General features: G+C 48.6%; 1 protein-coding gene across 1 annotated transcript in view; it reads left to right on the top strand.

Annotated features, from left to right (window-relative positions):
* Positions 1-23,908, top strand: part of LOC109386029 (transmembrane protein 132B-like) — a 291,749-nt gene that overhangs the window by 184,941 nt on the left and 82,900 nt on the right. The window contains exons 3-4 of the mRNA XM_019648876.1: positions 8,069-8,215; positions 22,149-22,314. Of these exons, the coding sequence (XP_019504421.1) occupies positions 8,069-8,215; positions 22,149-22,314 (313 nt within the window). The remainder of the gene's footprint in view (positions 1-8,068; positions 8,216-22,148; positions 22,315-23,908) is intronic.

The raw sequence follows: 23,908 nt of genomic DNA, 5'->3' as shown, positions 1-23,908 counted from the left end.
TGGTTAAGTATCTGACTTTCTTAGGAGAAAGATGAAATTGAGCAGTGAGACAGGAGAGAGGGGAGACAGCTCCACATGGCTCAGCCTGTGTCGCTTTGGGAAAGTTGTGACTTGTAGAAAGATTCCTCTGTGCACGTCCCTGTTCTTGGAGCTGAAATTCGCGTCGTCCAAACACTCTGCTCTTGATGGCCTATGTGCTTTTCCGGCACGGGTTGCCGTTCGGACCCAGAGACCGAAATATCTATCCTCAGTGTCCAGGTGTTCAGCCCCCTGGATAGGAGGGGACCCCTACCTGCTCGGCAGGCCCAGCACGGCGGTTCCTCTCCCAGACTCTTTTCTCTGCCCTGTAATCTCTTCCAGTTTCAATCACTGTCTGAAGCCAGCTCTCAGCAGAGCCTGACTCTGCCAGCCTCCCGGTGCCCAGTGGGAGATGCACACATCGCCGTCTCGGGCTAACTTATCACAGAGAAAATGCTTTGCCGGGAGAATCAAATGTAAAGCATGTTCAGTTTCCCCAAATCACACCCTGAAAGTGCTCCAGGGCCCAGGGCTCAGAACTCCCTCCCATGCCCTGGCAGCTCTTGTCTCATTTTGGGGCATCTTCAGCCCTCAAAGTCGGGTGTTCCTGGGCATCCAGAGACAGATGACACCTTAGATAGAGACCTCCTTTCTACCGATATTTATTAAATGTCTCCCATTTGCCAGGCTGGTCCTCGGAACCACAAATAAAGCAGGAAACCAAACATATACAATTTCCTGCTTTCCTGGCGCTTAGAACGGGAGTGGGGTTGCAGGGGCCAGACAGACACCGGCTGGTCTAGGAAAGGCTCACTGACAAAGTGACATCTGCCCAAACCTGAGTCCTGCATTTATCTGGGGAGAGCCTTCCAGGCTGAGGGAACAGCCCGGCCAAAGGTTTAGAAGCAGGAAGTCACGTGCTGGTTCCGTAACTCTGAGGAAGCCGGTTCCCCATTGACACAGAATGCCAGGTATTTTCACACACGTAAAATATGCATTTTTATGAGCATCGCCATTTAAAGCTACAGGAGTGGTATGGGGAGGGGTTTCCCTCGAATTCGAGCATTTCGGGCCAATTACAATGGGTCGACTGAAAATGGGAACGTCAAATCTCGTAGGCGACAGTGAGGAAAAGCAAACTTGATTGGGAATGTTTTTTGTTTTTGTTTTTGTGTTTTCCTGCCTTGAGAAATGAAACAGAGATGACACATTTTGTTCATCTCCCATTCAACAAAATTGAGGCTCCCTCTCTGTGCCACTCAGATCAGAGAATGCGTCGCCTGCTGACAATTGGATCTCCGATTTCACGTAACTGCACAATATCACCATTTTCATTGTGCACTTGACCTTGTCTGTGGGAGCTCAAAAAGGCCAGTTTAGCGGATATGTCTGAGGGCCCCCCCCCAGTTGCCCAAGAGTGGCGCTATACTTTGCTCTTCAAACCCCCTCTCTATTGAAGCACCTGTCATCCGTGCTGTCAATTAACATCTCTTGAGGGGCGGCCGGTGAACCCTTGCTGGGTTCTCTTTCTCAGCGGCTTTCCTGGCATCTGTCAATCGTCCAATATGACAAGATTTGCAATTTTACTTTGCGATCAATTTGCATTGTGTTTATAGCCGACAGTCGGCAGAGCCCAGCCAACCCAAATGTGGAGTGGAGAGAGAACGGAGCTGAGACCACTGTCGTCCAAAGGCCGAGGGTGAATGGGGGCTGATGGCCTAAGGGTCAGTTCATCAACGGATGGTTCCTTATCTGTCCAGGTTATCTGCCAATGTATCCTGCCAATGAAATCCCTTAACTTCAAGAATTCAGATAACAAATATGTGTATAATAAAGACCCTATGGGAATATAATGAATGTAAGGGTGTGTGTGTGTGTGTGTGTGTGACTATCAGGAAGTAGTTGTTACATAAATGAGCCGAAGATGGTCCCTGTCTAGAGGCCTTTGTATTGTTTGTTTTTTCATAGCTGACTGGGACCCGTTAGCTCAAAAGCCTGCCAGCACCAAACTCAAAATTTTACACATCTACTTGTAACTATACCCGAAATAAGCCTAATTTTAGCTACTTAGGGCTTGTCGTCTCTGCATACCCTGCAAAACCGTGCCCAGTGTGTGTGTGAGCCGTGGTAAGATAGACGCTGGCTCCCTAAGACCGCCAGCCTCGGTGGCACGGGGGCGTTGTCTGACCTGGCGGCTCCCCTCGGCCCCGCTTCCTGATAGCAGTCGGGTGTGAAGCCCCATCTCTGAGCCCCTCTCCCCCAGAGCTTCCTTGCCCTCCTTCCCTACTGGGTGGTGCCCCCGCTAACATTTCACTTGGAAGGTCTTAGCGGGGAGGGGCTCACCCAACACGCAAACCTGTCAAATCACTGCCCAGATAAAGCTTATTGTGTGTCACTGCCACCTTGTGGTCACATCTTTTTCTTTGATCAGCACTCCCCCACTTCCACCCCCGCACCCCCAATCCCTCCAGCTCACTCCAGTGCTGAGACCATTAATCATTTTTCACATGGTTTTAGATTTGGGGTTTCTAAATAACAAGCGATAAGAATATCACCAAGCCTAAAAATATTTCTCTAAAACACACTTAATGAATATTCAAGACATGGATTTTTTTCTGGGCTCAAATTGTTCTAACAAATAGAATCTAAAACTGGGAAGGATTTGGACGAAGAGCTGGAGTTTGGGAACAGTTTTATGGAGCTTGGTTACGTAGACCAGGCTGACCGCTCGCCTGGGCGACCTTAGCCTCCAGCCCCTGCCAAGGTCAAGCTGATACTGTGGGGCCCAAGTCTTTTAGGTGAACAAAGACACTGTCATTAGGAATGTCACTCCAGGGACTAGAGGTCAGCATCCAGGAGCTGAGGGCAAAGACCAGCCCCCTCTGTGGGCAAGGCTGACCCTTTACTGCACATCCACTGTGTAAACAACCAGACTAACCCAGAACGCTGCAGAGAGGTGGACGCTAGCCCTAAGTGCACGGTTCGAGTATAAGACAGAGACTCGGGGGCACTCAGCCGACACGCGTCCTTGTGCCCAGGGAGGTGGCAGGTACTGTGGTCTGGGAAGCCATCGGGAGGGCGAAAGGGAGGAGCTGTGGGTGTCTGCCCTGTCCCCGCGGGTGGAGGCTGGCCTGGACTCCAGGTGTCTTTCTCACTGCTTTTCTATAGCAGCTGGAATGTCACCTGTCCCCGGTCCAGCCAGGAAGGGTGCCCACCTGGACTTTTAAGATTCGTCCCATCATAGACAAGGTCAAAGTTTCAGATAACTCTGTGCCCCTCAGAGCCAGGGTGTGGCCCCGACACCTCCAGGGGTGGTGTTGGTCTGGGAGACAAGCCCCTGTGTGGCCAGGTGGCGGTGGTCTGACTCATTTTGAGGCCTCTTCCTGAGCTGGACCGAGGAGAGCTCACATCCGGAGGCGGCGCACGGTGCCCCTGGCTGAGACTTGCACGGGGTCTGCCTGCTTGCCTTACACCAAATGCACTATAACACGTGTCACATGACAGAAAAGTGCACGCGCATGAGCACAGCCTGATGGTGCCTCATGGCCCAGCACGCACCCAGCCCCCAGCGAAGAAACAGAAGTCCCCCTGGGGACCCCACGCAGGTACTGCTCCGAAAAGTCCCACGATGCTGCCTGCAGCCTCGTACCCGTTTGCCCGTTCCAGGCTCTGTCAGTGGGTCACACGGGCGCAGTTCTCAGTCTGGCTTCGTTCACTCAGCGTGTTTTGTGTGCTGGTAGACTGCTCACTCTTGGTACGCTGTCCCAGATGCTGCTGGGGGACTGTCTACTTCCTGTTTGCTGTGAATGAGCACTTTAGGCTGTTTCCGTTTGGGGTTTCATAGGGCAGAGCTGCCATGAACTTTCTGGTAACCTGTCTCTCGGTGACACATGCATTTCTGTTGGGCATATGCCTGGGAGTGGAAGCACCGGATCTGCAGACATCCAGGTATCGCAGACATTGCCAAAGAGTTCTCCAAAGAGGCTGAAGCAAATGCCACTCGTCCAGCAATGCCTACAAGCTCTGATTACCCGCCATCCATGTTGACACTTGTTATTTTCTGTCTTTTCAGTGTAGCTGTTCCGGTTTGATTTCTGTACTGTATTGGGAGGTTTGTTAGAGTGGATTGTTAAAGACAATCATGATAATTAATAATGGTGACTGAAAGGGTCAGACAGACACAGCCGTGCAGCGCTGCAGCCCTCATGTAGACAGTAAATTTGGACTTTCGCGCTCACAGTTACTCAGCATATGTAAAAGCCTGCCTGTCTTTATTGCAGTTTTGAAGGTACTTTCGCAGCTTGAAAATCCATTTTCGGGGGGGGGGGGGGGGGGGGGCTGGGCCCTAGAATGCTCGGAAAGGGGCGAAGTAGGTTTTTGGTTTCCCGAGACTTCCTCTTTGGAAATTAACCTCCTGGAAATTAGCTTCATGGAAGTTTCTGGAACCCCTTGTGTCCCAGATTGCTAGTGCAGCAGCAGGGTGACCGGCACGGGTCTGACTCTGTCGCTGGAACCCAAGGAGACCTGGACTGCAGGGGGCTTTCGGGCAGAAGTGCCCAGGGCCAGACAGGAGGTGACAGTGGTCCTGGGTGGTGGGAGGTGGGTGGGGGAGGGGAAAGTCACTGCCTGGAGCCCTGATGCCAAGCACAGTGCTTTGGGGGGGGTAGTGAGGCTGTGGATGGGAGCGGAGACTGACAGCCAGTGACACTTAGGACAGAACCCAGATGCCCAGTTGGCCAAACCTGGAGGGCTCCTGGGGGCTGGCCACCCTGGGAGGTGAAGCAGGTGGTTAGCTATGGGGGAGGGCTCTCCTCTGGGCTCCAGATGACCAGGAAAAGGTGAAGGAGATGGTTGCTGTTGAGAGCTTAGCATCCTGGTGTCCTGGGCCGATCATCCCACCTGAGGGAAACCCTGGGAGGCCACGTTGGTGTGTCCCCTGCCTCTGCTCAAGTGCAGTAGCTTCACTCAGGTGACGCAGGCCTGATGCACAGCCCTAGGCGCTGGTGTCACCGTGCTGGTGGCTGAAATATTGAGACGTATTGACCTGTGCTGGTTAATGGTCCCTGTCCCACGTCTGCCTCCTGCTCCCCCGGGACCCCCTGGATCTCATTAAGACCAGCAAGTACAGTAACGGTGAGCGCTGAGGGTGGCCGCCCAGCTGGGCGGGGCTCTGTCTCTGCTGTTAAGTCTGTGGGCTGTCACCCTTGGTTGGACGTCTGCTTCTCAGACTCCCAGGGAGCGTTTGCCTGTTGCAATGGCCTCAGAGAAACCAAATGCCTACAAGTCGCCCTTCCAGGCATCTTTGGGCACGGGCCCTCCCTCAGAAATGGACTTTCAAGCTGCAAAAGCACCCTCAAAGGCTGCAGGAAAGACAGGTAGGTGTTCACATATGCTGAGGACAGCAGTGTGAGCACAGAAGTCTGGGGGTGCGGATGGGGGTGACAAAAAGGGTAACAAAGGAGGACAGCTGGGGGGGCACTGCTCACCGAATCCATTCAGATGCTGCGCGATGAAGTCCCTGATGTCAAGGGGACCTGCTTGTGGGTCAGAATGAAAGAAAAAATGATAAAAAAAACTCAAGGGAGAAGCTTCAGTGGGCACGTCCTATCGGCACCTCTAAGACAGAAGGGGAGAGAGAGCTGTTAATTAGGGCCCAGTGAGGGGCTGACGACACGTGTGGGTCATGAAGGAACCTCGTCATGCACGGGGCAGAGCCGGGGGCGCGGGAAGGGGAGCGGGGTTGGTTCCTAATCCTGGCTCTGGCATCGGCCAGCTCTGCGGCCTCCAGCTGGTCACTCGCTGCGGGGGTGGGAGGGCCACAGTCTGTACATCTGGACACTGAGAACAATAGTAATGACCCTGAGCCTGGGCTGCTGGACGAGGACTCTCTGTGAGCAGGTGTGTGTGTGTGTGTGTGTGTGTGTGAGTGTGTGTGAGTGAGTGTGTGTGTCAGTGTGTGTGAATGTGTGTGTGTGTGTGTGTGTGTGTGTGTGTAAGAACACGATAAGCTGTTAAGTTGCAAATGCCCATAGAAATGAGGCGGTTCCATCGACTCTGCTTCTCAGCACGAGTTCTGGAACGTTCTCTCCTGTTGCCCCATTTGGCAGCAAGATGGAATGGCTCAAAGTAGGGACAGAACAGGACGCCTCTATTCGTGGTGCGCATAAATTAATTCCTAGACCATCATTATGGCGAGAAAGAGAGCTTTGCGGAAGCAGCAGATTGGGCCACAGAATTCAGTGGGAACAATGACCAAGTCAGGGCAAAGAAAGGCCGCCGAGTGTCCCCAGGGGTTGGCAGCGATTTCTCAGGAAATGCCACATGCGGGAGCTGGCAGGTGAATGCCTAGTGTCCCCAGACAGGCCTGTAAGACGGGCATTGCAGGAAGCAGGGATGCTTCTTCTGTAGTTAACGAGATACACAAGCGTTCGAAGTCCCCAACCCTCCCCTGGGGTTCCCCATGGCAGGCAGCAAACCAGGGGTGGAGAGCAACCCTTGAGTCCAGGACTTCCTCCTGCTGTTCAAATGCTGCCATTAGACGTCCCCTTCTTTGGCTCTTAAAGATTTTTTGACTTTGATAAATCTTTTTTTTTTTTTTAAGTGTCAACCACTCCTGGGGAGGGCCATTCACCTGTTTTTTTCTCCCCTTTTCTTTCTTTGTTTTATTGAGGTAAAATTCATACACCGTGAAATTAACCATTTCCACATGAGTAATCCAGTGGCATTTAGTATATTCACAGTGTTGTCCAAACATACCTCTGTCTAATTCCAGAAAGTTTTTATCACCCCGAAAGGAGACCTGGACCCGTTAGTTACTCTCACCCGCTGCCCCCCTTTGCTCCTGGCAACTGTCAGTCTGCTTTCATCGCTATGGGTTACCTCTGATGGATATTTTATAGAAATGGAATCATGTAGAGTGGAATTATATACAAGGAAACATGTTTTATATAAATGGAATCGTATAATACGTGGCCTCTTGTGACTGGCTTCTCTCACTTAGAATAATGTTTCTGAGGTTCATCCGCGTTGTAGCAAGCGTCAGCGCTCCCTTCCTTTTCACGGCTGAGGAATATTCCACTGTGTGGCCCGACCCCCGTTTCTTTACCTGTTCCCCCGTGGATGGGCGTCTGGCGACTTCCACTTTCTGGCTATTATAAGTAGGGCTGCTATGAGCACGCATGTCCAAATATCTGCTTGAGTATCTGTTTGCAATTCTCTGGGGTCTGTATCTAGGAGTGGAATTACTGAGTCCTATGTTTCACGCTTTGAGCTACCGCCAAACTATTTCTCACAGCGGCTGCACCATCGGATGTCCCCGCTGGCCATGTATGAGGGCCCTTGATGTCCCCGCTGGCTGTGTATGAGGGCCCTTGCACACTTCCTTAGGGATCTGTCTTCTGCAAACACCCCATTAGACAGAGCCTGGCCGCAGTGTTCCGCCTGAATGCTGCATTTATTTTTCTCCTGCGGACTGCGTGTGCCTGCTGTTTGCTTCTCACGCGTGGTGGGTGTAGCCTGCCTGCTCCGCGGCCCCCTGGATGGGGCAACCCTCTGTGCCCCCACAGCCCCCTCAGCCTCTGTGCTCCTTCTCACTGCGTGGAGACCCTTCCCCATCTCCAGGCGAAGAGCAGCCCTGCACAGCCCCTCCATGCCTGCCCAGACACACCGGTTCACGGAAAATTAACTCATGGGGCAAGATGCTGGATTCCTACGTTGGGTGCTTGTGAAAATGACAGGACAGGGGCGGCCAGTTAGCTCAGGTGGTTAGAACGCAGTGCTTATAACACCAAGGTTGCCGGTTCGATCCACACGCTCTCCTCAACTAGATAGAAACAACTACTTGACTTGGAGCTGATGGGTCCTGGAAAAACACACTGTCTTCCCCCTCCCCCCATCAAAAAAAAATGACCGGACAGTTAGTTTTCCAAAGAAAGCCACTTACCGCGACTCTTCCCTACATTCCCAGAGGAAAGGGGACATCTGGAGCACCACAGTTTTACTGCCTGTCTTGAACCGCCATGGTTATATATCTCTTTTTCCCACCACACAGAATTAAGGCCGCAGCAGGAGTGAAAATAATGGCCGTGAGAATCAGCAGCGAAGACCAATGGGCAGTTCAGGAGGAAATAGATCATGGCGACGACCAGACGACGGCCGCCCTCACCTGTGTGGGCCATCACCTGGACACGCAGAGCAGGTAAGCGCTGAGGTGCCTCGGCAGTGGTGGGCCGGAGGGGCGGGGGGCTGTGAGAGCTGATGGCAACATGACCTGCGTATAAGGGAAGCGAGGCCTCTGCCTCTCCTGGGAAATGTGTTCCTTGGAGTTCGTCAGCGCAGCTGAGCCACGCAGCTTCCAAATGGCTCCTTTCCAGGGACACGCTGCTTTTATTCGCTATGCTTTTTATACTCCAATGACCTAATTAGCTTGGCAGTCTCAAAAATTACCTGAACTCACATTTGTCACAGTGCAGGGTTTGATAACCATATTTTAAGAATTTATTATTATCATTATTGTTATTGTTTGCAGTGAAGAGTTAAAGCACGAAATGGGGAAAATAGAAATGATTTAAGAGGCAAGGGGGAAATGTACCTTTTTTATGAGCAAACTGACGGTGGCTGTAGCTGCTGAGTAATTGTCTCTTAGTGCCTCAGTGTAGTCATTCTGCTGATGGCTCACCTGGGTATTGGCATATGGCTTCAGAATGTTAAGTTGGGTGAACTTGGCATTGCTGGCAGGCAGCTCGTGTTCACCAGCTCAGGTACCAGCCTTGGGTTTCGCGGGCTGAGTCGCCTGGGAGGGTGCTGCTAACCATCCTGTACCAGGGGGCCCAAGAGGCAGACAGAGCTCTCACCGCGTCCCCACAGGCTTCCCTCTTGGCCTCTGTTCTCTTCCCCTTTTACTGACCATGCGTTGGCTATGGGGTTGTTCAGTGGTCCGGTGAACCAGTGATGCTGACACGCGCACCCCCCCACCCCGCTCCCTTGCTTCAGAACCACCAGTGGCTCACACGTCAGCCACAACGAGACTCCAAGTCCTCAGATCTGTTACTTATCGCCTTCCACGGTCATTACTTGTTCTCTTTTCTTTCTCCTCTAGTATTTAAACACTTCGAGGTCTACAGTGTTAGGCAGAGAGGGGGAGTGGATGAATGAGAGAGTGAATGAGTGATGAATGAGTGAGGGAATGAGTGAATGAATGAGTGAGTGAATGAGTGAGTGAATGAGTAAATGAATGAGAGAAGGAGTGATGAATAAGTGAGTGAATGAGTGAAGGAGTGATGAATGAGTGAGTGAAGGAGTGAATGAGTGAGTGAATGAGTGAATGAATGAGTGAAGGAGTGAGTGAATGAATGAATGAGGAGTAGGTGGGTGGGTGGGAACATGAGAAATGGAGAGATTGGGTGGGGCTGGCCTTTTCCAATGGAGTTGTGTGCTGAGTCCTGTCTCTGCTTGGGGGACCCCAGCCAACCTTAGCTGAAACCCTGTTCTGCCTGCCTTTGAAGATGTCTTTCCAAGGGCAAGGAGTGACTCAGGGTGAGTGGCCAGGAGCCTTCTACTAGGAATATTGGTCAAGTGATGTGGGCACCTTTCACTCTAAACTCAACATTCTGGTCAGCATCCTTTCTGCACCCTCACGTGACCCATGGTGTCCCTGGAAACCTGTATCTGCCTGCTGAGCACCCCCACCTCCTGAGCTGCCAATAGATGCAGAGAGCCTGGGATTTTTATATTTGCTCAGGTGACTTCAGGTGCAAGTCATAGCGTACCCACCTAAAAGTGGTGCAACTGTAGGGTTTTATCATCTGACATGACAACAAATTTAGAGGCGGGTAGTTCGGTGGTTGGTTGACCAGCAGCACCGTGGTGTCACCCCGGCGTGTCCTGTCTTCTTAGTCTATTGTACCCAGTTCACTGGCTGTCATCCTCTAGTCTTTTTCCCTCATGGTCACAAGATGGCTGCAGCAGTTCTGGTCATCACAGACTCACCCAGTTGTATACAGAGAGTGAAAGGGAAGGGGGCTTCTCCTCACACATCTCTTTTTACCAGAGAAGACCTCTTTAGCAATTTCTATGCAAGTCTTGCCTCTGGATCTCATTGGTAAGCAGTGGGTTCCATGCCTCTGCCCAAGAAGCAAGCTAGTCTTGGAAAGTGACTGCCTGGTATTATCGTCAGGCTTGGTGGTGGGAGATGGCCAGCTGTCAGGGGAGGAAGGTGGGAGAGTGGTGGTCCGCCAGCAGTGTGTGCCCCACTCTTCAGAGGTGATGTCGGTCACGGGTAATGGCTTGGTCTCTGATTTGCACAGAGACCCGTGCGTTAGCGTCCCCACTGGAAGGCTTCTCCTGGTTGCTGGGCTGCTTCTCAGGGACCTTTGTCCCACTGAGGACGTCAGGGACCATACTGATGAAGTGGAAGCAGAAAGGGGGCCTGGGGCGCCTCACGCAAATGGACAAGTTCAGGGGTGGGCTGGTCCCGGGGCGTCTGGCGGGTGCTCGGGCAGCATCCTTGTCAACCTGTCTCTTGTCTGTCCTCTGGGTTGGCATTATCTCAGCAGGCTGTTCCTTCCTGGTGGCATGTTGGCCACCGCATCTCCCAGCGGCCATCCTGCTGGCTTTGTCACTCCAGGGAGAACACTGCTTTTCCCCATTGGGTCAGCACAAGTCCTGGGGGTGCTGGTCACTGAGTCTGTTTGGCGTAACTTGGATCACGGACCCCGAACCAGTCTGTGTAGCCAGCCCTGGAAGTGGGGGTGGATGCACCCACCTGGACAACATGGGCTTAGTGTATGGGGGAATGGTCTAGGCTGTGTGTGTGTGTGTGGGGGGTAGATGGATGCTGGGAGGGTAGAAACAGAGGTGGCCGGGCAGTTACCATAGTCCTGCTGACCCTCATGTTCTCCAGATGGGATGCTGTGACTTACACCCTCAGAAATCACTGCCAGGGTACAGGATGGTGGCGCCCGTGGTCTAAGCATATAGGAAATTAATTTTGTTGAACTATTGGACTGATCAAGTGGTAATGTTTTAAATTGAAGGAGACGCGGAGGCTGTGGTTATCACTTTTGGCTTTGTGAGAATCGATTTTGCACCCTTTAGAAGAGATGAAAGAAGGTTCCAAGAGAAGAAAAGTAGCTACATAACCAGAATTACATAATTACGAGACGTCTCAAATTCCCGTATACTCTTTCTCCTTCACTTTTAGTTTCCCACCTCCCTTGGGCTGTAAGGACAATGGGCATTGTTCTTTGGTGTGACAATTCATGCTTATCTCATGTCCCTCTCAAATCCATTCCATAATCTAAATAAATAATTGCTTCTTGTTACGCGTTTTTTTGGTTGTTGAATTGTGATATCAAATGGGGCGTGAAATACAGGCTTACAGACCATGTTTGCTGGCTAACAAAGTGAATATGTGAATATCCCTAACGAAACGTCCCACAGAAAGCTGTAATCTCTGAATTGTGACAACCTTGGGTGAAATCGAGTTCTTAATAGAATATAATGTACTTTACTGCCTGAAATTCTGTGATAAGAATTAAAAATGTGTTGCATGGGAAGACCCAACAGGCTCAGCTAGAAAGGCTGTGAAGGTCTTAATGTGAAACATTTTAATGAACGCTCATTGTGAGGGAATGTGAGGAGTAAGATGAAAACCACTAGATAGAGACTGGTGTTGCCAAAAAAGAAGCGAAGAGGTTAGAAAAATAAGCAAATTTGAAAGTGTTCAGAACAGATAACATGGAAGCAGAGGAAAGGAAATCGAGACGATGGACTATTTGTATGAGAACCACGCGTGGCCGGAGAGCTAGAGACAAGGTTGGTGCTTGAAGGGTTTCTGTCTGGCTGGTGGGACCCGAACCTCAGAGGAAAAACGGTGCAGCATTAGGTGCTGTCAGAAACCACAACACAGAGCACGTTTTCATCTAAAAACTGGAACGGAGGCAGACGGAAGCTCCGTGGTGTACCACGGAAGTAGGCATTTGTGCTTCTCCATTGGGTAGAAAGACAAAAGCCCTAAAATAGGTTTCTTTACGGACACAGACACACCCCACATGATTGTAACCCAGCTCAAGGTGAAATAAAGGTCAAAGGCAAATGTTTACTGTATTGGAAAATCTGGAGTTTCAGTTTTTCTTTGTCTGCTCTAATCCAAAAAGTGTATAACCCACTGAGCAGATGAAGGGATCACCGTTTTAACAGACTCATCGTTTTTGGTGAAATTTAACAGTTGAACAGTAAGCAACAAACAATGTTAAGACAGGAAAGTTACCGTGTCACGTGTCATTTTATGGATTTGTGAAACACGACTATCCTAAATCTTTCACTGCACTTTAAGGAGTCTTATTCTCGTTAAACAAAGAAAAAGATGACAAACACAGTGGAATATTATTCAGCAATAATAAAGAATGAAATCTTGCCATTTGCGACAACATGGATGGACCTAGAGGGTATTATAGTGAAATGAGTCAGACAGAGAAAGACAAATACCCTAGGATTTTACTTATATGTGGAATCTAAAAAAATAAAAAAATAAATGAAACAAAATAGAAACAGATGCACAGATATGGAGAAGAGGCTGATGCTTGTCAAAGGGGAGATGGGAGTAAAAAAATGATGGAAGTACAAAAATATATATATATATTTCTTATGATTGAAAAAAAAGAAGAAAACCAAGAGTGAAGATGGTTCAGTGATAACAGCTGCCTCTATTCCTAGGAACAAGTATTTTTCGCTACCAGACTCAGTTTATGTTGGTTTCTTTCATCCTGAAAAAGATTTATTGAGAGGTAAAAGACCAAGTGGAATGTTTCAGTGTGACTTTGAGGACAGTTTTGTGTGACTCTGCTGTTTACCCCTTATTTTAAAAATGAAAAACCATGTAATGCTTATGACATGCCAGGCACTATTGTAAACCTTTTCAGAAAATAAACTTCAGAAAATCAGAAATATTAGAAGCCTGTCCGGCAGTAACTGTTGTTATTCCCAATGAGCAGATGTGTACCTTGAGGCACAGTTTAAATGCGTTCCGAAGGTCTCAGAACCGGAAGTAGCCAAAGAAACCTGCCTTTAGAGTCCCAGCTCTAAACGACGCCCCCGACGTTGTTTCATCCGGCACGGCCGGAGGTGCCCCTTCTGTGCACGCCCTGCTCTTAGCATTCCCCTTTCCTCCGCCATCTGTCAGCTCGCTTGTCTTCAGCGGTACCCACAACACTAGGAGGCCACCTAGCATGTGGACATAGAGGCAGTAGTGGGTTGAACGGTGGTCCCTCAGAAGATGGGTTGGTATCCTGCTCCCCAAAACTTGTGAATGTGACCTTATTTGGAAAAAGGACTTTGCAGATGTAATTAAGAACCTTGAGTTGCAATCCCCCTGGATTATCTGGGCAGGCCTTCAATCTGATGACGAGACCTGATAAGATAGACACACAGAGGAGGCGGCCACGCGAAGATGGAGGCAGAGACGGCAGTGCTGCAGCCACAGCCAGCGAGCCCCTGAGCTGCCAGGAGCTGGAAAAGGCTGGGGATGGACTTTCCTCAGAGCCGTTCGGAGGGAGTCAGGTCCTGTTCACACCTTCATTTGGGAGCTGTGGCTTCCAGTATTGCGAGAGAATAAATCCCTGTTGTTTTAAGCCATTGAATTTGTGGTGATTTGTTCCAGCAGCTCCAGGAAACCCAAACAGGGGCTTTATGACCACTTTGTTGAATGAATAAATCAAGGCTTCTCAATGCTGGATGCACATCAGAAAAGGCTGGGAGGCTTCGAAACTCCACCTTTTTCAGGCCTTACTTTCCCCCTGGGGTGTCACGGGGCTCCGACATTTTAAAGAAAGCTTTCCAGGTGATTTTCATGGGTAGCCAGAGCTGAGAATTACTGGGATACAGGAAGGAGTTAAATATTCATGAATGTAAACACCCTAAGAAGACCAAGGTATTTTATCTTGAACAATGTGAGGTTTTGAAAAGAAAGGGTTTAGAAACACACCTTTCCTGGATTTTGCTGATCCCATTTTTGCTGTTGGACCCCTGGAGATCTCGGAATACCAGCTACCACAATAGTTCAAAACCAGGATTCCACGGGCAGGAATTCATCATGGCTTGTCTGTAATTTGTGCTAGAAAGTGACAATGGAGTTCTCCTCTGGGAAATGGAGAACCCCTCCCCCACCCCCAAAAGGGCTCAGGCCAGCTGAAGCGAAGACAAAAACAAACAAACAAACAAACAAACAAACAAACAAACAAACCCCAAAAAACTATTTTTAAAACACTCCACCTCTTTTTTTAACCAGTGGGAGACTCTTTGTGAATTTATGCTGCTGGCCACTTCCAGCATAAGCATCACAGAAGCCTTCTTACTTCAAAAGTGAATAGCTATTCAATTGTAGAAAACTTAGAAAATAAGCTGAGTAAAACGGAGAAGGTAAAAATCGTCCTTGACCCTTTGTGTGATTCAAAGGCAGGCATGCGTAAAACTTCGATGAGGGTATTTGTTTGTATGCGTTCCCATGTACGTACGCAGACATGTTATTTTTGTCAGCACTAGAATTTGTTTAGCTCGGAAAGCTGTCATTTTCTTGTATTGCCTTAGAATAAATATATGGCAGTATCTTGTCATGTCATTAAATATTAACATCTTTGATAAACCAATAAAAGTGGGGGGCCCTCTTCCTCCCAAAATACAAGCATGCACACATATGTAATTTCTTTCCCACAGTTTTAGGATTCATGGAGGCTTTCAATGAACCTGTAATTTTAAATGTAATATTTAATGGTGGTACACCACTCTATCGATATGACAGAAGTGTGTTCTATTCATTCACCACGCTTCGTTTTTTTTCCCTTTTAAACATGGCTGCTGGCCATTGTTATAATGTTTCATGTTTTCCCCTTTTAAAATCCCCTTTAAACATTCTTTTTTCCTTTTTAAACATAAAATGTCTGTTGAATAATCCTGCAGATAAGATTTGGGAGACACTGCTAGGGGCCAATGGGTAGGTCAAAAGACATGATAATGCTTTCAGTTTTTGAAGCTTTTGTGAAATTTTGCTGCCAGTGTATCCTGCCAGCTCTGTGGGAGAGTGCCAGTTCTCAAACAAAAACAAAAAACAAACCCCAAACAAAAAAACCACTGATCCTTTTACTGTCTTTAAAGTTTTGACTTTTATAGAATGTCATATAGCTGGAATCACATAGTGTGTGGCCTTTTCAATTTGGCTTCTGTCACTTAGTCATATGCATTTCAGGTCCTTTCATGTCTTTTCATGGCTTGAAAGCACATTGCTTTTCAGAGCTGAATAATATTCCATTGTCTGGATGGAATTTTAATTATCCATCACCTACTGAAGGGCGTCTTGGTTGCCCTTGGCAACCTTTGGCCATTATGAATGAATCTGCCATAAACATCCATGTGCGTAGTTTTGGGGGCCGTAAGTTTTCAACTTTGGGTAAACACCAAAGAAGCGTGATTGCTGGATTGTATGGTAAGAGCCTGTTTAGTTTTATAAGAACCTGCCAGGCTGTCTCCCAAAGTGGCTGCACCATTGTGCGTCCCCACCAGCAATGAATGAGGGTTCCTGTGACTCCATAGCCTCACTAATATTTGGTTGTTAGTGTTTTGGATTTGAGCCATTCTGATAGGTGTGTAGTGGCATCTCGTTGTTGTTTTTTTTTAAATTTGCATGTCCCTGATATGATATGGAGCATTTTTTCATATACTTATTTTCCATCTGTATATCTGTCTTCTTTGGTGAGGAGTCTGTTCAGCTCTTTTGCCCATTTTTTAATTGGGTTGTTTCTTTTCTTATGGTTGGGTGTTAAGAGCTCTCTGTATATTTTAGATGCCACTCCTTTATCAGTTTTGTGCTTTGCAAATCTCCTCGCCCAGGCTGTGGCTTGTCTTTTCTTTCGCTTAATCAACTATCCATTGTGAGAAGTGATACCGTGTCTGGAATACGTTCATAGGTTTCAAAGTGGCTACATTTAGAAGTTCCCCCAATTCTCAAGATGGCTGTTTTGGAGCAGAAAAATCTATACTTTTGTTGTTGGTTTTAAAAGAATGTATCTTACTTTATGCCTTTGAGTCCTGCTGACCAGGACGGCCTCACTGGCAGGGGACTTTATCCCGGTAATATGCAGACGGTCCCGTGGCCGCCTGGTGACCTCTCCGACTGTGGTTCCTCCCCACTAATCTATTCTGCTACCAGCTGCCAGACTAATCTTCAAACACCACTTTTTTCACGACCTGGTAGCTCCCTGTTGCCTGTCTCAGCAGGTCTCCACAATTGGCTAGACTTTTGCAGTCCTTTTTAGAAGCAGATCTGGTTCTCTCTCCAGATGCTCAAAACTGGTGCAAGAGACAGCTGCTGAGACAGCGAGCCCAGCCTGTAGGGGGCGCTCTGCACAGTTCTAGGACGAGAGACCAAGTGACATGAACAAGGTGTGTTCTGTAAGGAGGAACCCTGAAAGGCACCTCAGAGGAGGTGACATTTGACCTGGTCCTTAAAGGATGAGCAAGAGTTTAAAAGTGCTTAAAAAATGAAACATTTCTGGGAAGGTGGCTCGTTAAACCGTTCTTTACATCATGTTAATACTGTGTTGAATTAATCTTCCTGAATGAAAAGATTGGATAGTGGTTGGATCGTCTTAGAGTTCAAAGCACCTGTGGAGGGTGGATCTGGATGGGGCCACTTTAGGTAGTCCAGGAGAGGTTCCATTGTGGGAGGGGCTTTCAGAGGTCATTTTATTGGGAGCAGATCTGACTCAATGCAACACTGCTTGAGCACCTACTGTGTGCGAGGTCCTATGCTATATATTATCCTCCCTAATTATCAAAATATCCCTGTGAAGAAGGTGGCATGATTAGCCTCATTTACAGATGGGGTGAATGAGACTCCCATAGCTATGACTGGTGGATCTCAGATTGAGCCCAGATTTCAAGATTCTAGAACAGTGTCTGGCACATAATAGACTCTCAACAAATATATGTCAGATAATTCTAGGCCCAAGACTGCTTTCTCAGAAGAGGATGGTGCAAAAGAGAAATTCTGCCAAAGGTGAGCTCTTTGGTAGGGTTTTGGTGGCCTTTCCAAGCCCCCAACTTCAGCTTCATCGTTCCCGGCTCTGGGAAGTTTCTGCCTTAATCACTGCGAGCCTGTGTCTTGCTCCTCAGGGCCTTTGTGGCATAAAAATAGAGAATGAGTTTGTCCTGGAAACGCCGGGTGTCATTTAGATTCCAACATGCCCTTTCTTACCGAGTGCAGCTTCTATTTCTACCGTGGGGCTTAACTTTTGTAGTTCCCTTCTGCAGGCAGATGTTGAGTCCGAGGAAATTGGAGGCTTTCTCTCCAAAGGTCTGCTGGCATGGTGAGTCCGTATCGGAGCCTTCAGGCCACATTTCTAACGGGTAGTTGATGAAACTAACCGAGGGTGACTTGCACAGTGGACGCTAATGGGAACGGCTCTGTATTTGGCCTTTTGTGTTGGTGTTTGTTAGAAACCCCAGCCGCTCCATGAAATCATTTTATTTTCATGTCATTATTTTGACATCTTTGTTTATTTTTTGACATGTTAATTATGGGGGCATGATGCCACTGACCAAGGTGATCACTGAAACCATGCAACCTCCCCCAGTTCCAGCGCAAGCCTTTGACAAAAGCAATCCAGTGAACCTTCGAGTGGTTGCCTCCCTCTGTGTCCCCACCATCACTCCTCTGGCTTCCTGGAGACAATTCTTGATGCTTTGGAAGTGTTCGTTTAATGCCGCCTGTCTCAATGAAGCATCGATTCTTGCCCCGAACCTTTCAACCTACATAGAAGGTATGATGTTGCTTAGCCCCCTTTCTGCGTGAGAAGAAACCTCTGTGTCTTTTGAAAGGGCGTTTGATTTGGCTTTATCCAGTTCCGTGGCCAGCATCCTAGCTTGCTTTCCATAGGTACCTGCAGAGCATGGTTCAGTATTCTGTTGACCATGGGCGGTTTGCAGCCTGAACGTGAACGTGGCTGGTTAGGCAGCCTGATGCCACTCGCGGGAGGGGTGTGCAGCCTCCCACCCGAGGTCTCCTTGTCTTACCAGATGACCCCCTTTATGTTTTTAAATTAATAGACTTTTCAGGCCAGTTTTAAATTTACAGAGAAATTGAGCAGACAGTACAGAGATTTCCCCTATCAGTTCCCCACCCACTCCACCCCCAGTTCCCCGCAAATTAGCCCCTTATATTTGTCACATTTGTTCCAGTTCATGAACCAATACCGATCTTTTATTATTAACTCAACTCCATAATACTTTATTCAGATTTCTTTAGTGTTTACCTAATGTCCTTTTCTTGGTCCCACATTACATGATTCATCCTGTTTCCTGAGGCTCCTCTCGACTGTACCTTTCTCAGACTTTCCTTGGTTCTGATGAGCCAGACAGTGAGGATGAGGACTGGTCTGGGATCGAGTGGATGTCCCCCCTGTTGGAATTGGCCTGAGTTTTTTCCTTCTCGATTAGACTGCGGTTATAGGTTTTTGGGAAGTGCCATCTTCATCCCATCATATCAAGGGTACGGATTACCCACATGATTGATCACTACCGACGTTGACCTTGGTCACCTTTGTGAGCGATTAACTTAGGAACGATTTTAAGCATCCTTTCAAATATAGAGAATATTGTGACAAACACCTATCAGTCTACCACATAGCTTTGTCTCAGGTGGATAGTTCCCCAAATTTGCTGCAGAGCTTAAAAAAAAAAACAAAAGCAAAAACAAATAACACTCTCCCTATTGCCCTCCCCTTCAGGAGATTTAACCACTCTCCTCAATTCCATGTTTATCTCTTATGAATGTTGATTTAATTTTACGACATAGGTGCTGCTCTGGTCTGAATGTCTGTGTCCCCCCAAATCCATAGGCTGAAATCCTGACCCCCCAAGGTGATGGTACTTGGAGGCAGGGCCTTTGGAAGGTGGTGACGTCATGAGGGCAGATCCCTCATGAGTGGGATTAGTGTCCTTATACAAGAGACCCCAGGAAGCGCCCTTGCTCCTTCCATCACGACACAGAAAAAAGATTGCCGTCTGTGAACCAGGAAGTGAGTGGGTCTCACCAGGCACTGAACCTACCAGCACTTGACCTTGGACTGGAATCCAGCCTCTGGAACTGTGAGAAATTGATGTCTGTTGATTCCTTCCTCCCCTCCCCCCGCCCCCCACACATACCTCCACAGTCTGTGCTACTCTGTTAGAGCAGCCCAAACTAAGGCAGGTAACTTTCTATAGAAACCATTTAGGTGTGTTTTCAACCCATATAAATGGCCCTGTGCTCTAAGACTCATCCTGCAACTTGCCTTTTGGGCTCCATGGACCGTTTCCTAAATTAAACCCTGTCGATTCATGTAGCTGTAGTTCTTTCATTGCCTCTGATGAATAGTCGTCCATAATACATGTACTTCATAATTTATTTACTCATCCTTCTGTTGATAGATGAATATTATGTAAACTCTTTGCTCTTATAGATCCTAGGGCCCATTTTCGTACGTGCAATCTTAAATGTTTGCACTAGTTCCTCTGGGATAGTGATTTTTAAATTGAGATTGTAGTCCATTAAGGAGTCATGACACCTATCTAAAAAAATGAACGGGAAATTTAATAGATTAGCGTAGGCTAGAAAGTATCAGAGTCCATAGCGTATAATAAGGAAAATTATCTCATGGAACTTTAGCAACCCTTATGTATTGAATTTCCTAAGTTGCTATACAAAAGCTATTTCTTGCTGGGGGTGGGAGTGACAAAGTGTGATGCCCGAGCTCCAGGGTCTGTCCTAGCAATGGGACTGCTGCCTTCTCGGCTGTACATAGTTTCACTTTTCTGCTGCCACACTGCTCTCCAAAATGGTTTACCAATTGGCAAGTTTGTGTTTGGGGTTCCAAGGCTTCTTAACCTTCCGAGTGTCCCAGGAGCTGGTCCTTGGATATCTTATTTTGGGTTGATGTTCTTCTGCCTTGATTTTATGGATCTGCTATGGGTGTTTGGTTTGGAGAGACACTCATTTTAAAGACACGCCATTTAATTTCCCGGCTGTCAGGCGGGGGAATTAGGTTATCCCTCTTTTCAAAAGAATGATTTAAGTAGGAAATAATGAATGCAAAACGCTGTAGTTAAACAGCCGCAGATAAGCTGATGGATCGGTTGTCACTTGGATCTTGCTATAAAGGGAAAGAAAATGATATTTAATCATTTTCAAAAAATAAAAACAGCGATGATGGATTTGACGCCTTTGGACGCTGAGCAATTCATTAGGGCACATGACGGTTTTCCAGTGAATAAAGGGACCTTGCATCTCCCCCGTGATGAAATAGTTGCAAAGCGAAGAAGCTTCTGTTTTCCAGAGCACATCCGGTCCCCTCAATTGTCTAAACGCGAGAACAGTTGCGCCTCAGCATTGTAGCATCTCTTGGACCCAAGGAGCAAACGGGTATAGGACGTGAGCCTGTGTTGTTTCACTTGCTGAGTGTTTTCTCTTTTTCCTTTCGATTTGGGCCAACATAAAAAAAAAAAATCAGGACATTTGCCTTAAAATCATACATTTCAGGCGTCTGTGGAGGAATGGGAAGGTCTGTCAATCTGGAATCAGGCTGCTCTTAGACGGCCCCAAGTCTCAGGCCAGAGGGGGCTCTGCTATCTTGTTGACCCCAGTCCCCTTTGCTCCCTACTGTTCCCTCAAAACTGGGTAAAGATTCTGAACCCCATTCCCATATGTGTGGCGGAGTTTCCCCACCGTCACCGAGCACTGCTCCCACGCCGGCTGGTGTCCTGCGTTCGGCTCAGTCCTGACACTGTTTACCTGGCGAGGTGTCAGATCCCGCAGGCTGAGGGCTCAGTCCCATGAAACCGCCCCCCCCCTTCAGATGCCAATCGCAAGTCCAGGCTGTCCCCTGGGCTTCTGAGGGACCTGCTATAGACGGAGGCTCCCATGACACTGTCCTCGGGTTGGATTAATTTGCTAGAGCAGCTCAGAGAGCTCAGAGAAGCGTTTTACTCACTAGGTCACCAGTTTATTCTGAAAGGATATGACTGAGGAACAGCCAGGTGGAAGGGATGCAGGGCCCAGGTGTGGAGCCTCTGTGCCCTGCCCCTGCGTGCCTCTCTCCTCGAATCTCCATGTGTTTGCCAACCCCGAAGCTCTCCAACCCTGTCCTTTTGGGTTTTATGGAGGCCTCATAACATAAGCACGATTGATTAAAAATCATTGGCCGCTAGTGATTGAGTCAACTGCCAGCCCTTCTCCCTTCCCAGAGGTTGGAGGTCCAGGTGGGGGTGGTGGGATGCAAAGTTCCAACCTTCTAATCACATGGTTGGTTTGCCTGGCAACCAGCCCCCATCCTTTGGGGCTTTCCAAAAGTCACCTTAATAACATAAGAAGACATCTTTACCACTTCATCACTCAAGAAATTGCAGTTTTAGGAACTCTGTGCCAGAACCGAGGACGAAGACCAAATATATTTTTCTTATTACACTCACAGCATCTCACTGGGGTTGGCTGTTAGTTGGTAGCTATCAATAAGCGCACTGTAGGGTTTTTCTTATGGGAGAGCACTATCTCTTGATATCACCACTTACTAACTGTGTGACCTTGAACAAGTTACTTGAACTCCTTCTGCCTCCGTTTCCTCAACTTTGAAACAGGGAAAATTTTGTATCTACCCACTGGATAGAGATGGAGTGATTGTGGGATTAAACTATTTTATCTTTGGGAAGTGCTGATAACAGAGTTTGGCACAGGGTGAGTGACTTGTAAGTATTGCCGGAATTAATAGGATTAGTATCCACCTCTGTTTCAAGACAGACAGAGTGACGTGTTCCAAGATAACACGTTTCTTTGTAACAAAGACCATTCCTATGTGATTAATATGCAAATAACAGGTTACCATGTTGAAAGAATCAGTGTGAAACGCCCATTAGGAACAAACCTTGGTGCCTCTGTGATAAACACACAGAGAAGACGTATCATGAAAAAACGCAATGAGCCCATAAGAGGGCTCAGATTTCAGCAGAGGTCCTTTCTGCATGCAAATGAGCTTGGGCCGCTTCCGGGAGCAGCACACACGTGACATACCCGCGTTGTCCTCACTCTGAGCATGTCTGCCGGCCCTCAGGGGTCTGAGGCCCCGCACGCCCCCTCCACCACTGGGCTGTGGCAGCAGCAACCCCGGGGTGATCTGGAAAGAGTCTCTGGGGCCCCGGGGAGGGGTCTTTCTGGAGGCAGGTGTGGCCTGGGGTGTGAGGCGGGGCTCCGTGGGGGCCCCACACCTCCACCAGCCTGTGAGGCGTCAGACCACAGACTCTCTGCGTCTTCGGTGACGTGGGGGTTTCCTTGCAGGCCCGCAGAGGGGATTCGATGGAGTGAAATACAGAGCAGCCCAGCCCGGCGAACGTTGTTCTTCACGCTTCGTCCCTCCGCAGAAATCCGCCCTGAGGACTGGAACCCAAATGCAGTGGTTTTGAAGATGTTTTCTCCTCTCAGACCGATTTTCTTAACCCACAATACAGAATAGCTGCATGAAAATGGATCCTTAAAGAGCATTTCCAGGCCCATTTTGCTTCCTGCCCCCCCGAAACTCTTGAGGATTCCACTTTTACCTGTTTCAAAGGCAGCAGCAGCAAATAAAGCAGTCGCTTTGCCGGAGGCCGAGACCGTGATTCACGAGGAACGAAAGAGGCAGCTCAGAAGGCGTCCAGGGGAAGACATCCCGTGGAGTGTCTGTGCTGCCTGGGAGAGCAGAGCTGGCCATGTCTCCTGTGGAGAGACGGCAGTCAGCCCTCAGGAAATGATCCCAAAGATAAGAGATGGCCTCTGTGAGGAGCAAAGACCAGCTGCACCCCACCTGGGCCTGGGGCACAGGCGGGGCTTCTCTGTGGCACCTTAAGGTCATCACGTGTAAAATCATAATCTACACCGTCAGTGGAGCCGGGTTTCGGACACAGAAGTACTGATCTTTGTATGACAACGTCAGAGACTAGTGTGAGGTGAGTGGGCCGGACAGAGACGACCTGGGGGTCAGAGGTGACCCCTGGCCTCCACCCGTCAGCTCTCAGACACTAGCCGATCCGCCTGAGTCGTGAGAAAGCAGATGGAGGGATGGGGGTGGCTCTCAGGTTCTCCTCCGGGATGCATTCCGATTTTCACGTATCATCGCCACCCTCTTACGTGCTGCTCAGCGCCTGTCCTGCGTGCAGGCCACGCTGAGAACCAGGAGCCTCTGAGCAGCCAGCGTGTCAGGGAGCTGCGTCGGCCTCGGTGACGCTGCCCGAGGCACTTCTATTATTTTTCTTCTCCAAGGTGGACAGCGGGCTTCCGTCGGTTTTTCTTTTACCTGTCCACAGCGGGAGACTCAGGTGTGCAGTGGAGGATTGTGCCGTGCGGTTCAAGAGAAGCCCCCTGTTGTCTGACTGGTGGGGAGAAGGGGCTGGGGATGAAGTGCAGGTCTGTGAGAACGACGCTTATGGAGGAGGCTTCTGTGGCTGTGAACGCAGGGAAGGATGTGGGTGACCTCTGACTGTGAACTTCACGCGGATGAGGCAGGGGTGGGGGGGGATCCGATGCGGTCCCCTCTGTGATTGCCTGCCGGTCCCTGAAAGACTCTTAAGTGGCATTCCTGGGATCCCTCCCTGCTGGTTTCCTGCCTTGAGAGAGTTGTAGGCAACTGGGTACGAATCACTGCTGTGGACATTTTCCACGCTGTTTTCTTGGTCAAGGCTCTTAAGATAGAAAGGGAACTTACCTTAAATAGAAACATTATAATTAAGCATTTTTAGCCAAAGCAGAGTTGTAGCTACAGTGGTCATTTTTCATTGTCAACAGATGCCATTGGAACTAAATAACCCATTGAAACTGTAAGAAAAAAGTTTTTTTTTT

This window comes from Hipposideros armiger, unplaced genomic scaffold (assembly GCF_001890085.2).
Source record: "Hipposideros armiger isolate ML-2016 unplaced genomic scaffold, ASM189008v1 scaffold_128, whole genome shotgun sequence".
NCBI lineage: Eukaryota > Metazoa > Chordata > Mammalia > Chiroptera > Hipposideridae > Hipposideros > Hipposideros armiger.
Note: the sequence above shows the minus strand (reverse complement) of the source record. Positions and strands in the feature narration are given on the sequence as shown.